The sequence below is a fragment of the Callorhinchus milii genome, unplaced genomic scaffold (genome assembly GCF_018977255.1).
Source record: "Callorhinchus milii isolate IMCB2004 unplaced genomic scaffold, IMCB_Cmil_1.0 Scaffold3, whole genome shotgun sequence".
Lineage (NCBI taxonomy): Eukaryota > Metazoa > Chordata > Chondrichthyes > Chimaeriformes > Callorhinchidae > Callorhinchus > Callorhinchus milii.
Genome location: NW_024704744.1, coordinates 30,021,797 through 30,035,329, shown reverse-complemented (window position 1 = coordinate 30,035,329; position 13,533 = coordinate 30,021,797). Strand labels below are relative to the sequence as shown.

At 39.1% G+C, this 13,533-nt stretch overlaps 1 protein-coding gene and 1 non-coding gene across 2 annotated transcripts in view; one reads left to right on the top strand and one right to left on the bottom strand.

Moving 5' to 3' along the window:
- epb41l2 (erythrocyte membrane protein band 4.1 like 2) overlaps positions 1-13,533 on the bottom strand; it is a 96,505-nt gene that overhangs the window by 39,171 nt on the left and 43,801 nt on the right. Inside the window, exon 5 of the mRNA XM_042333739.1 lies at positions 5,114-5,217. Coding sequence (XP_042189673.1) covers positions 5,114-5,217 — 104 coding nt within the window. The remainder of the gene's footprint in view (positions 1-5,113; positions 5,218-13,533) is intronic.
- trnav-cac lies at positions 5,734-5,805 on the top strand. Its single transcript has one exon. It is a non-coding gene; the product is annotated as a tRNA-Val (tRNA).

Sequence of the window (13,533 nt, the reverse complement as noted above, 5' to 3'; positions counted from 1 at the left end):
CCGCGTTTCGCCTACAAAAATATATAGTCAATTCACTTGGAAGCTCGGAGCTCTGTGAGACATCTCGAAGATGTGATAAGACGTTATATCAAATGCAAGAATTATTATTATTATTATTATTATCTTCAAATTGTGCAATATTCCCTGCTTATTCCATGCAAGTGTGGCAGAATATCTATGACACCAAGGTCTCCTAAAATCACCTACGGAAGCAGCACTGTCACATGTCAGGGATCAACTCTAGGAAATTCATATGGGTTCTTGGTATTCAGCTCACACACCATCCAGCTGCAACTGAGAATAATTCCTGGCAAATAAATGGTTGGCAGTGATAACTGAATAAGAAGAATCATTAAACATTCACTAAGGAATAGATTGAATATAAAATATATGTAGTATTTTAACATATTACAGCAACAGGCACAGCATGGTAGGAAACACCATTATTTGCACCAAGAGTGGAAAATTAATACTTTCTTCATATATAAAACAGTGCAAGGAAGACAAATATTTTCAAATTATATAGCGAATTCTTAAAATACAGTCCCTACAATTCTAAATATATTTTTTAATCCAATGAGATCCTGATGCATAAGTAGCTGGAGAATATGAAAGGGTCAAGAGAGAGCTTCTGGGGGTGAAACCTCTTTTCTTTTTAGAAGCTCTTTTCTGTGTCACTGGAGAGGAAGAGGTTGGATGTTAGCTAACAAGGGAATTAGGAACAGAAGTTGGGTTACCAGGAGCAGTGTAGGGATGGGGGTGAAGGAAGCAGGTGGTGGGTTTCTTACAGGAGACAGATGAGGGAGAAGAGGGATGAGGGAGAAACGGGGTTGAAGGTGTAGAAAACGGGTGACTGCATGCTCAGAGGAAGGATGGAGAATTGGGGTAATGGAGACAACTAAGCAAATCTGCTGGATTTTGAACCTGCTCATATTTGGAGTTGGAGGGAGTATGGAGGAGGTTGACAGTTGAGGGAAATCGGGAGCTGTAGGTTGCCCTTGGCCTCCAGGATGATCCTGGAGTAAAAGGCAAATTTAGCAGAGGCGAGGGCGGAGATAGTCTTTCGTGGTCCAACCAGGTTTGACAATGTATCGCAAAACCAGATTTAAGCCAAATGGTTCAGCAGCATAGGTCAAAGAGCTGGATGCAGGGACTTAGTGAGTAGAGATGGAGTTATACTAGGGAATTTGTGGTGGTGAGAGGAAACTTGGAATTGAGCAGGGTAGTGAGAGAGTTTTGTCGAAGACGAATGGAGGAGGTAAGTTCAGGTTAGGCAGCAGGCTAGAGCAACAGGGATTCAGTGGAACTGTCGGAGGTTGTGAGGGAGTGGCAGGTTCTTTTTTTCTGGGGCAGAAAGTGATGGTAGCCGGTTTGTTGGCAGGAAGTGGGGTGAGGGAGGTAAGGTAAATGACGTGATCAGAGATGGCTTTGTCAGAGATGGAGAGGCACTGTGTAATTACCAGATCAAGGGAATTACATAGAATGGATATGGGATGGAAACAGGTCCATTCACATGTTTTATACTCCACAAACCCACACCTCAAATACGCTTAATTCCCTTCTCTGCCGTGTATGGAATGGTCATGAATGCAGGTGAGGTTATTCTTGTGGAAAGTACAATTGAGGGCCGAGAGAAGAGGGGAGAAATGAGCAGAACAACAACAATTTGGATTTATATAGCACCCTCCGCGCCGGACGGCGTCTCAGAGCGCTTTACAGTAATGGATCCCGGGACCAAGCCGAGGGGGGAAGGAAGGTGACCAAAGGCACGGTCAAAAAGAAAGGTCTTCAGCAGAGATCTGAAAGTGGGAAGGGAGGGAGCGAGACAAAGGGAGTGAGGAAGGCAGTTCCAGAGCCTCGGGGCATAGTTGCTGAAGGCACGGCCGCCGAGGGTGGATCGGAGGACTCGGGGGACGAGGAGGAGGTCACACCGGAGGAACGAAGGAAACGGGCACTGTTGTGAGGAGAGAGGAGGTCAGAGAGGTAGGGGGGTGCAGAGGAGCGCAGGGACTTGAATACAAGGATGAGGATCTTGAAATCGATCCTCTCTGGGATAGGGAGTTAGTGCAGTCTGGCAAGGACTGGGGTGATCGGGGAGCGGAGTTTCGTGCGGATGAGAACGCGGGCGGCAGAATTTTGAATGATTTGGATTTTATGGATGGTAGTGGATGGGAGACCGGCGAGGAGGGCGTTAGAGTAGTCCAGCCGAGAGGTGACAAAGGCATGGACTAGGGTTTCAGCAGCTTTTGGGGAGAGGTATTGGTGGAGACGGGCAATGCGTTGTAGGTGGAAGAAAGCAGAAATTGGTTAGGCAGCAATGGTGTTGGTTGAAAACATCTGAAATGAAGAGGTGTTTGAATCAGAGAGGATTAGGAGGAGATGCACAATAGAATTTGTTATGCCAGGATGTGTGTGTGTATGTGTGTGGGTGGATAGACAATAAGAATTTTAAAGGATTGTTTGGAGGCATGGTAAAACATGACATTTTCTCTACTTTTATAGTTGAAAAAGCAGAGATCTCCAACACTCCCATTAACATCTCATTAAAGACAGACAATGAAAATCTCCAACTGCACACACAGGGGCAATCTGACTGCCAGGCTGTACTTAATCAAACTTGCAATTCACTCACTGGCTCAACAGATCTTAACCAAATTTTTTTTAAAAAGGCAAATATTAAAAGTTTGGCACTCTTTCCAAATTCAAATTCTACAAATATATTTCCAATCCATCAGCAAAGATTGCCAGATTACTCAGAAGCATTTAGGTGAGTGTTAGTGTCCCCCAAATTCTTCCATCTGAAATCAGCTAAGTGTGCGCAGACTGGATATCAAAACTTGCAATCTTGTCTGTATGGCTTGGTGCTAGCGTTGGTAGTGCCTTTACCTACTAGTCCATCAAGGGTGTTCAAGATCATTCTTTTAAAAAATACAAAATTCTTTTTTATTTTAGGTTTTTTAGACTATTTATTTAATGCCAAACCTAAAAGCTCATGAGCTGGACACAGCCATATATTTTCTGAGCTAATTTTAAAAAAATAGCCTGTGTGTTAAGATTATATGATACCGCAGATGGACCCTTCACACTGTGCAAAATTACTGTCAGCTATATCCCATGTCGTAAACATTTACATTCCAACAATGTCATAGCTAGAATTAAAGAAATTCCTGGATAAATGGAAAATTGAAGCAGCTGAACTTATGACAACTTGTTCTTTTCTAGCCAATTAAGAACTATTGCCAGCAATCAAATAGACATTAAACCTAAGAACGTTCTAACAAAATTGGCTGCACAAGTATTAAGCAACAACATTAACTTAAAATTAGATGCCCCAAAGGGCCTCCATTCTTTGTAAGAATACCTTTCTACACATTAAGAATAACCCAAATTATAATGCAGAGAATTACAGGGTTCATTACTTGAAAAAAATTCCAACTTCAGTGGTTTTCCTACATCATTTTGCTACATTGCACCTTTTGAGGTACCTTCCCTGAGGTCCCATCTGCCTGTTCAGGTGGACATTAAAGATCCCACTTCACTACTTGAAAAACAAGGGAGTTTCTCTACATGCCAACAATTCCACAGATAAAATCATTCATTGATGCTTCAGAAATCTCGTTTCCTTGTCATTGTCCCAAGTGCACTTTGCTTTGTATTCAGAAATCTTTTCATTTTCACCTTCAATTATTACAGCACAAAAGTTGTAAGTAGTATTATTTAAATTTTCCACCTTACTTTTAGTTCTGCAACATGGCTGTTTGCAGGACATTGCTGTGCGCAAAATGGCTGCTGCTTACAAATATACAGTTGTTACACCTTACCATAAATCCTGTGAAGCGCTTTGAGACGTCATTCCAATGTGAAAGGCGCTATATCAAATACAAGGATTATTATCTTCCCTCTCTTTGTCCCTCCCCTAAACTGTTCTCCAACACAACAACCCTTTGAAGTAAGCTCTCATTTCTTTAAACAGAGAAAAGCCTTAGAAAAAAGCAAGAGCATGGAAACATTCCAGTAATTATATTTAATGTGTATACCATGTTCTAGATAAAAGAAATGAAACGTTAGAAATACACTAAAATCAGCCTAAGTGTACTAGATCTTAAGGAGCAAGCCGTAGGTCCCTACGGAATTGTGTATGTAGACATTTGACAGACAGAAAATTTTTTTTTGAAAGTAAGCTCTGACATCATACACATCGAAATTAAATGGTTTTACTTCAAAGGGTTGCTGTGCTGCAGAGTGCTTTAGGGGAGGGCCAAGCAGAGGAAAGCTAATAATCCTTGAATTAGATATAATCCTTCCATTTAATATATCACCTTATCGTGTCTTCGAGATGTCTCAAAGTGCTTCACGGAAAATACTGTAAAGTGAATTGGTGGGCGAAATGCTGCAGCCGATTGCGCACAGCAATGTCCCACAAACAATTGTGGATTGAGTGACCAAATTATTATTACTATTTTTTGTTTGAAGGTATTACTACGTGATGTAGCACCTTATCATGTTGTTTAGATGTCTCAAAGCGCTTCACAGAACGTAGATGGGGCTGAGCCACTGAGGACAATATATAGCACTTTTCACCTTGGCAGCATTTTATTATTATTAAAGAGCTGGATGCATAACATGAACCAGCTAAATGATTGACTCTTTATAGCATTAAATACTTTCAATTCAAATATCCCAGAGAATTCCAAGATATAATTCTACAGGTTTTCAAGGAATGGAGCTTGACTGTGATTATGCTCCAGGTTTCGTGGCAATTTGCTGCCAGAATCATGGTAACTGAACACCAATATACAAAGGCTCTTAAAGAGAACTATTGCTGGGAATTCCTGCATCTATGAATAGTTATAATGAGGGATGAACAAGTTTTGCTCTTAATCAATGGGATTCAAAACATACTTTTACTATTGTATTCTAAATGATAGGTTTACATCTTATACCACAGTTCAATAAACGCTTTGAAAATTTCTATAAAAGGACCTTCAGAAATCTCGTTTCCTTGTCATTGTCCCAAGTGCACTTTGCTCTGTATTCAGAAATCCTTTCATTTCACCTTCAATTATTACAGCATAAAAGTTGTAAGTAGTATTATTTTAATTTTCCACCTTACTTTTTGGTCTGCAGCATCCCGAAAGGTGAGGCCGAAATAATCCCTTTCTAATAAGTTGATTTGCTCACACACTTTATCCATCAGTAGCTGGCCTTTGAACGTTTCTGAAAAACAAAAGCCCACATCAGTGTTAAACTTTATGCTGGAAATATAGAACATATTCAAAGTTGTTTTAATGATATAATGCTATATACTTTGAAAGGTTTGTTATTTAATTGACCATAGAAACATCATTCATGCATTAAAAACAAACTCATTTACTGTAATATCTTAGATATTCCACAGGTATATACTTTTGAATTGCAAGCAACAACAACAACTTGCATTTATATAGCGCCCCTCACATAGGGAAGCGTTCCAGAGCACTTCATTCAAAGCAAAATTTTGCATCTTCTGGGAAGGTGGTTGTCATTTTAACATTTTCTGTTTCTAGCACGCAGTTTTCTAGATGTGCAAGTGACGTATCCAGTATCTCACATCAACTATGAATTCCTGAACGATAAGCTTAAATTCTAGGCTAATTGCACAATAGAGTTCCTACTAGAATGGCTATACAGGGGTAAACAAGGGCACTTTTTCCAGAGGTTGCCACTTTGATTTAATCATAGGAGTCACCAAGGAGTCCTGTAGCTCAGTGGTTAGAGCACTCGCCTCACAAGCGAGAGACCTGGGTTCGATTCCCGGCAGGGTGAAACCTTGGGCAAGTTTCCTTACTCCACGCGCCTGATAATCAAGAAAAAAGCATGATAATTTGGTCACTCAATCCACGACTGTTTGTGGGACACCGCTGTGAGCAATTGGCTGCCGCGTTTCGCCCACAAAATATACAGTCAATTCACTTTACAATATATTCTGTAAAGTGCTTTGAGACGTCTAGAAGACGTGAAAAGCATTATATCAAATGCAAGAACTTTTATTATTATTATAGGAACTGAAACAGGCCAACGCTTTTTAAAAGGAAACCTCTCTATTGGGAAAGAAAGTTAAATAAACCTGTATTACCATCATTCTAGGAGTAAAATCACCTGGATCCTCTTCCTTAATCGTTCAGCACTATAAAGCAATGTGAACAGAAAGTTTCCAGGACACAAGATATTTTTTTCATTGCACAGCTTAAAGCGTTTGCATACTTCCCAATGAGACAGCTCGAGTCCTGAGAAAGTAATCCCCTGAATTTTGGAAAGGATGTCAGCAAGTGGAATTCTCTTTTATGATTTCTCCCACTCATACATCAAATCACAACCTATTCCTTAATCAGCCATTTTCATAATTTCCCACCCCTACCCTGTGCAGCTGGATCCCTTTCAGTAATGCATTGTTACCAGAGCAGTGAATTACTGGTTGGCAAAGGCATTTGGAACACCAGACAGCTATTTTTCTTCTTAGCTTCAAGCTGTTCTCTGCAAGAGATGTTAGTTTTCCAGCTCTACTCTGTGACGAAAGGTTGGGATCATCCTTAACAATATGTTCATATCCTTCATCCTGCAGCATTACATTTCTACATTCATCTGCAGATTGCAAACCTTGCTGCCAAAGTTCTCTCAGATTCTGCTGTACAAGTGGCCAGTGGAAAGCATGCACTAGGCCAGGGTGACGCCCTTGGTGACCTTCTCTCCACCCATCTAACCAAACAGCACAGTTCAACTGGATATGTCACACATCCGGGACGCTTTGACCCAGTCCGGATCTTAGCCAGCAGGCACAATGGACCCAATGGCTTTCTTCTGTGATGTAAATTTCTATGGTTCCATAGTGTTCACTGGATATTTTCAGAAATTTAAAGCCAGAGGTGAAATGTCAGGAACCACAATGTAGACTGGCCCAATTAGTACAGGTGCACTGCAAATTATATTGGTAGAAATGCACAAGTACTTTGTTTCATTTTGCAGTTTTTCACCTGAAAGAAAGCTTCCATTCTGAAAAATTTTCCATACAGAGAATACTGGTAAATTGTATAATTTTGGCTTTTTGCTGGTATGGGAGATAACAAAGCTGATCAGTTATAGATAAGGGAGAAAAAGAGTTAAAGATGTGTCCCAGAAATAAAACTGATGTATAAGTATGAATGAAGTACACCCAAACACTCAGAATATAAATTTCTTAGGAAACTATGAGTGTGGGTAATTATTCACCTACCCCCATCCTTGGGATGATTTAAATTACAATTTGGTACTGAAGAGAAATTGAAATTCTGTAATATGTAGTGTGCATAAGTCATCAAAGTTGATTTCCAGTCTCTGACCACAAGGTGACCATCAAGATTTGATAAATCAGATGGTACAATTAAAAGGTTCAGATTAAACGGTAGATTATTTAAAAGAAAACACTATTTGCCAGAGATGAATGGCAATTACAGTAGCAACAGATCCTCTCAACAAGCCTGGAGAGAATCCCTGATTTAGTAAAACATGTACATGTGGCATTGAACACTGACAAATTCAAATAAGAGTTCTCATAAATAGGTTTATTGGGATTGCCTCTTAGCAACGGAGAAAGGGGAGAAAAGAGCTGAGAGGGGTGCGTGGTGGCTTCATTTTATTATACATTTGTCAGTGGCAGCCTTGTATTTACTGCAATGTATATTGCGTAGGAAAGGGAGGGTGTCTGTTCTGCTCGACATTTTATTTCTTTCCTCTTTCAGTCTCTACTTGTACACAATGCTATTAGTGTCAGCTGGCCTACACCAACAGTACTTGACTGCTTTGAGGAATTTCAGACTTGTGTGGAGTCTGTGAAATTCGGCAAAGTAAGCAATTGTAACATTCTTACAAGGCTGCCAAATGTTGCACATGTGTCCATTGACAAATGCCACAATGAACAGAAAAAGCATTTAGTGCTCAGCTTATACTTTTGTTTTTGGATTATGACCGAGACACAACTACATACTTTAAGTATCATTCATAAGGCATTTTTTCCAGTTCAGTCATCACCATTAGATTTTTTTGTCTGTATCCCAGAATAATTTGAGAATTTGTTGGATCTAATGTTTTGTTCGTACTGAATTAATGTACTTTGGCAAATATAGATTGATATGTTCTGAATATGGCTAGGTATAGTTTTAATAACCAGAAATACAACACCTGGAAAGAATAAAGAAACACTGTACCAAAAGCATAATGTACTAAGCATTTGGTTCCTTAAAAGAGATACAACAACAACAAAATTACATTTGTAGAGTGCCTTTCCTGTCGGGAGGACGTCCCAAAGCGCTTAAAAGAGATAGGGGAGGTAAGAAGACGTCTAGAAGACGTGAAAAGCACTATATCAAATGCAAGGATTATTATTATAATTTCTATTTGCATTCTTTGAGCTTGATCTGAATAGTTTTAAATATATATTGCATTATTTAGAAAAATGCATCTTTTTTCCTGTCTCACAAAAAAACATTATTTCCACTGCACGATATGGAAGGAGGCTGTGCGTCCTGGAACATTTCCATACCCTTTGTGAGAGCTAACCCACTCAATTGACCTCAGTCAATTTGCAGCACATTAATCTTAAAATAACACAAAAGGAGTTTTGCAGCGCTTTTTTTTACACCAAATCAATATATTTTCAATCAATAATCAGTATCTGCATTAATATTACAAAATCTAAAGTAGTGATAAACAGTGTCAACATTGGTATCATTAGTAACATTGGTATTAGTAATTACAAAATAAAATTGTTATTATTAATGTACAATATATTGAAGAAACAGAGTTGAAAATGATGAAAAGCACATCACTGCTCAATAGAATCACCATCAAAAACAACAAAATTACATTTATAGAGCGCCTATCACGTTGGGAGGACGTCCCAAAGCGCTGAAAGTTCATAGAAATCATAGAAAGTTACGGCAAAAAAGGGACCATTCGACCCATTGTGTCTGTGCTGGCTCCCTCAAAAGCAATCCTTTCAGTCTGATTTACCTTTCCTTTCTCCATATCCCTCCAGCTGACTCTTTTAAGAGTCATAGACCATCATAGTTTGGTGATTTATTTTGGTGAGTATTAAACATTAATACAAAATAAAATAAAACAAAATAAAACAGTGAGAGTTATTTAAAGCTGAACACTCATAGCCAAAAAGTGGCAGATGGTACATTCAATGCTACTATTCATTAAAATACAACACTTGCTTGAAACGTAAGCAGAACTGTTTCTTGGATGGTGAATTCTCCAATGAAAACTAAAAATAATAATCTTTGCATTTGATATAGCACCTTATCACGTCTTCGAGACGTCTCAAAGCGCTTCACAAAATATACTGTAAAGTGTAGTGATTGTGTATTTTATTGGCGAAATGCAGCAGCCAATTTTATGTAATAATAATGGATTGTAATAGCTTAAGACTTTTTCTACTGATACAGCAATCTTTAGAGGAGCTATATTCAAATGATATCCAGTCTTACCCTGTCAAGGAATTGGGTCTTTATATTTGCCAGCAAATCAGAGAGATCAGCGACTTTTACCGTGGCAATTCTAGAAATGTTGATAGATACTGTAAGAGTCATCAACAAGTAGACAAAGTAGATACAACATTTGGGAATTGTTGATTTCTCACCGAGTTCTTTGATCCTGAATTACTTTCCACATTCATTGTAAGGACAACCTTCTAGTTCAGCTCTACGGTTACAGAGTAACCCAGCAAGTGGGAACATGTCTAAACACAAGCTTCAGGGGCCATTGTTCGGTCATTCTACAATAATTCATTGAACACCATTTTAACATCAAAGCTTAGTGCTGCCTTTGTGGTAGGTGCAAAAACAATTGATTAGCTTGAAAGCAAGTTAGGTTATTCTTTCTTTTCTTCAATTTAACAAATACAAAAGCATTTCTTGCGCTATAAACAATGGTGATTGTAATGTCAAAGTCCATCCATTATTACTACAATGTGAACAGTAACAGATCCAAAAAGTGAGAAACAGGTTTTTGAGATGTATGTTATTTATATTTCCCCCCAGTTTAAACAGAACAAAAGAGATGCTCGGTTCCCAGTTACAGCTTGCAATTGGAACTGGCCTCCTTTAAATAAACAATGTACAATGCACCAGGGAAAGAAAGTTCCAAGTAGCAATATTACAGTGAATTAAGATGTCAAATGGCGAATGATGAACTCATTCAAAAAACTAAACATTAATTCCTTGGGAAGAACATTAAAAGATATGACAACTACAACAAAATTACATAGGGCGTTTCACGGCAGGAGGATATCCTAAGGCGCTGGAAATAGATGCAGACTTTTTAAATTAATATGTCAATGGACACAATTGTGAAGCTGGGATTGAATTATATATCTCGAGAATGTTTTGCCAAGAGACTAGAAGTGCTCTGAGACCAGGGCTACATAAATGCAAGCTGTTGTTGTTATTGTAGGATGTTGTTGTAAGTCTGCAATAGGATGGCAAATATTGTCTTTGCAAGGAGTGGGTTTAATGAACTAGATGGCTTTATCTCATTCTGTGTTATTGTGTACTTGACACACAAGCATTTATTTGAATCAAAAATCCTTAATTAGCTGTGTTCAGAAGAGAGCCTGGTGAAACAGGCCGAATTATAAGCAATGTCAAGATTGCTACCAATATGGCATGTGGACTGCCTATACTGATTGATAAACTGCCTTTCTGTATCTCAATAAACTCGCTTTGTTTTATCTAACAATATCGAGCACTCCATCTAAACTCGGTAACAAAATGGGGTCAGGGTCTGCATGGAGAATCAAGCTAAAAGCTGCACTGCACAATGATCCAATGTCTCTCTGAATATATATGTGAAGGTTGAAGATTGAGTATTGTTCTGATATGTTTACTCCTCTTGTACGCAATAGTCACAATAGACCATCGAAGTTTGATAATTTCTTTGCTGAGTATTAAACATTAAAACAATAAGAGTTTTTTTTATAGCAGTATGAGGCTATTAGGGAAGAAAAATCATACGAGATAAAAAAAAGGTGCTGAAAAAGAGCAATAGGACATAGATTAAAAAGGACTGCAATATTGTAGGTTTTACAAGGAAATGAATACATGCATCCAATAAGGGTGTGGTTTGGAGCCTTGACATTAACAAGGTTCTGGATAAAGGAGATTGAGTACTAGATAAGCTCTAAGAGTTGAACATAAATAAATGTTTCAAAGTAGATAAATCAGAGTGAGGACTCCTTGTAGTAACCAGAAGCAAGAAAGAACTTAAAACTGATCATGTCAAATCATGTCTTGTATCCACTGGTTTGTTAGTTCACAACAAGGGGGCAAGTGAGATATGATTGCTACTGTAAGAGAGCCATTAGCTAAATGGCTAAGTTTTACTAAAAGAGTAAAGGAAAAACTTTTTTTTCTACACAGCACCTGGTTAAGAATGTAGAACGTATTGCCAAACACTGTGGTTAAAGCAGAAAGCTTTAATGAATTGAAGAGGAAACTTGATGCATGCATGAGGAAAAGAAGACTTGGGCAGGAGGAGGATAGGGAGAGGGAATGAGGCTCATGTAGACTATAATTTCTAGTTGCGCTGAATGGTCCATTTTGTTGCTATACAGTCAAAAATTCTACGTATTATCTTTTAAAATAGAAATGACCACAGAAATAGCAGAGGAAAGGAAGTTATTGTCTATAAGCGCACACACCAGGTAAGCAGCAACATCCTGGATTTATGTAGCAGTCTTCACGTGGGGTAGAGTCTCAGAGCACTTAACAGTTCTAGAGTTCTAGTGCAACCCCAATAAGGTGGATGTGGGAGGAGAGGCGCTGGAGGAAGATGGCGTGGTCAACTATGTCAAATGTGGCAGAGAGATCCAGGAGGACAAGGAGGCAGAGGGAGCCCTCGTCAGATAGGACGTTATTTGTGATTTGGACAAATGCTGTCTCTGTGCTGTGGGCAGGGCGAAAACCAGACTGCAAGGAGGACATTGGAAAAATCAAGGCAGCAGGCAACAAATTTGCAAATAAGGGTTTCAGCTGCAATGGGTGTGAGATATGGTTGGAAGGTGGCTATGTGGTAGAGGTGGCTATGTGGTTAGGGACTGCATCTGGGGTAGGAAGGACAGCTGGGAATCAAATCTAGTGCCTAGGTTGTGCACAGGTTTAAGTAAATCTGAGGGATAGGTCAGCGATATTAAGGAGATCGGAGTCACAGATGAGAAAATGACAACGAGCAAGGTGGTGTGGGAGAGCAGCATAAAGTTTTTATTCTAATTGGACAAAATTATCAAGTTGACTTGCCAAAAGAATTAGTAACACAGCACACAAAAGGTGAAGTAAGAAAATAGTTTACTTTAATGGCTTTGAAAAAAAATGGCTTCAATTGAATGGACATGAATTTTGTACTGTGAAAGGAACAACATGTACTGTTTCTACTGTACGGTTGAAAGGAGACCAAATGTTAACTATTCCAAATTTATTGATGCCCTGTTTGTAGTTCACACTCTACAGTTGAAACAGTAGGTCTGCTGCATCTGTGAGGAAGCATGGGACATGGCACTTCAAAAACACTGCTTTTTTCAATTGGAAATGCATGAAACCTAATGCAGCGAGTGGAGCAGGCGCCACAACACTCTTGTAATTCTCTTCACTTGAGTGGTTTCTGGCAACAATTATTTTGGTTTGAATGCATTTAAGATTATATACACATATAATCACAATGGCATACCAGTCAATCTTAAACAATAACAACAAAGAATATATTTTTTTAAAAACTTCAAAACACATTTTTGTTAAATCTAAGGTTGAGAAAGTCAAGAGTGAGTAGCAAACATTGCAAAAAAGCCAATAATGTCAGGAGGATTGGTCCATACTTTAAATTTTTTTAAAAAAATTACAATTAAGCTTCCAGCTCCCTGAAACTCTGGAACACTCTTCCTCTATCCCTCCACCTTGCCCTTCCTTCCCCATTTTTAGGTCGTGCCTGAAGACCTTACTATCCGACTATTCACCACCCCCATGCTCATAGTGGTGCTCTGCCAATGTCAGGCACTCTGGGACGCTACCCTGCATGAGGGGCGCTATATAAATGCAAGTTGTTGTTGTTCAGCTGTTGCTTTAGTATATTTAACTTTATTGAAATGGCTATTACTGTTTGTAAGCAGAAGTAAACACCAGCTTGTACAATCATAAATAGCACCTTCATAATACAATGACTAAGTGGTTTTGTAGGAAACAATAGTCATTTGTCTGCTGTCTCAACAACTGCTTAAAAAGACAAATTCTTACTGTGCTATTTCCATAGGAACATCCAACGGGCCTGGTGGGAGGGATAGGAGTAAACAAGCTCTCCTTGGCGCTAAGCTGGCTCCAAGGTGACGTGCTTGGCAGTGGAATGTCAGAATTGAGTCAACCCTCTGTGGCAGTCTCAGTAATCAGGTCAACGGTACACCAAGGCACTGCTGATGACAGATCAGCCAGCCCCAGCCTGGTTTGTTAGCAGAACGTGAAGGAGCTGATTAAC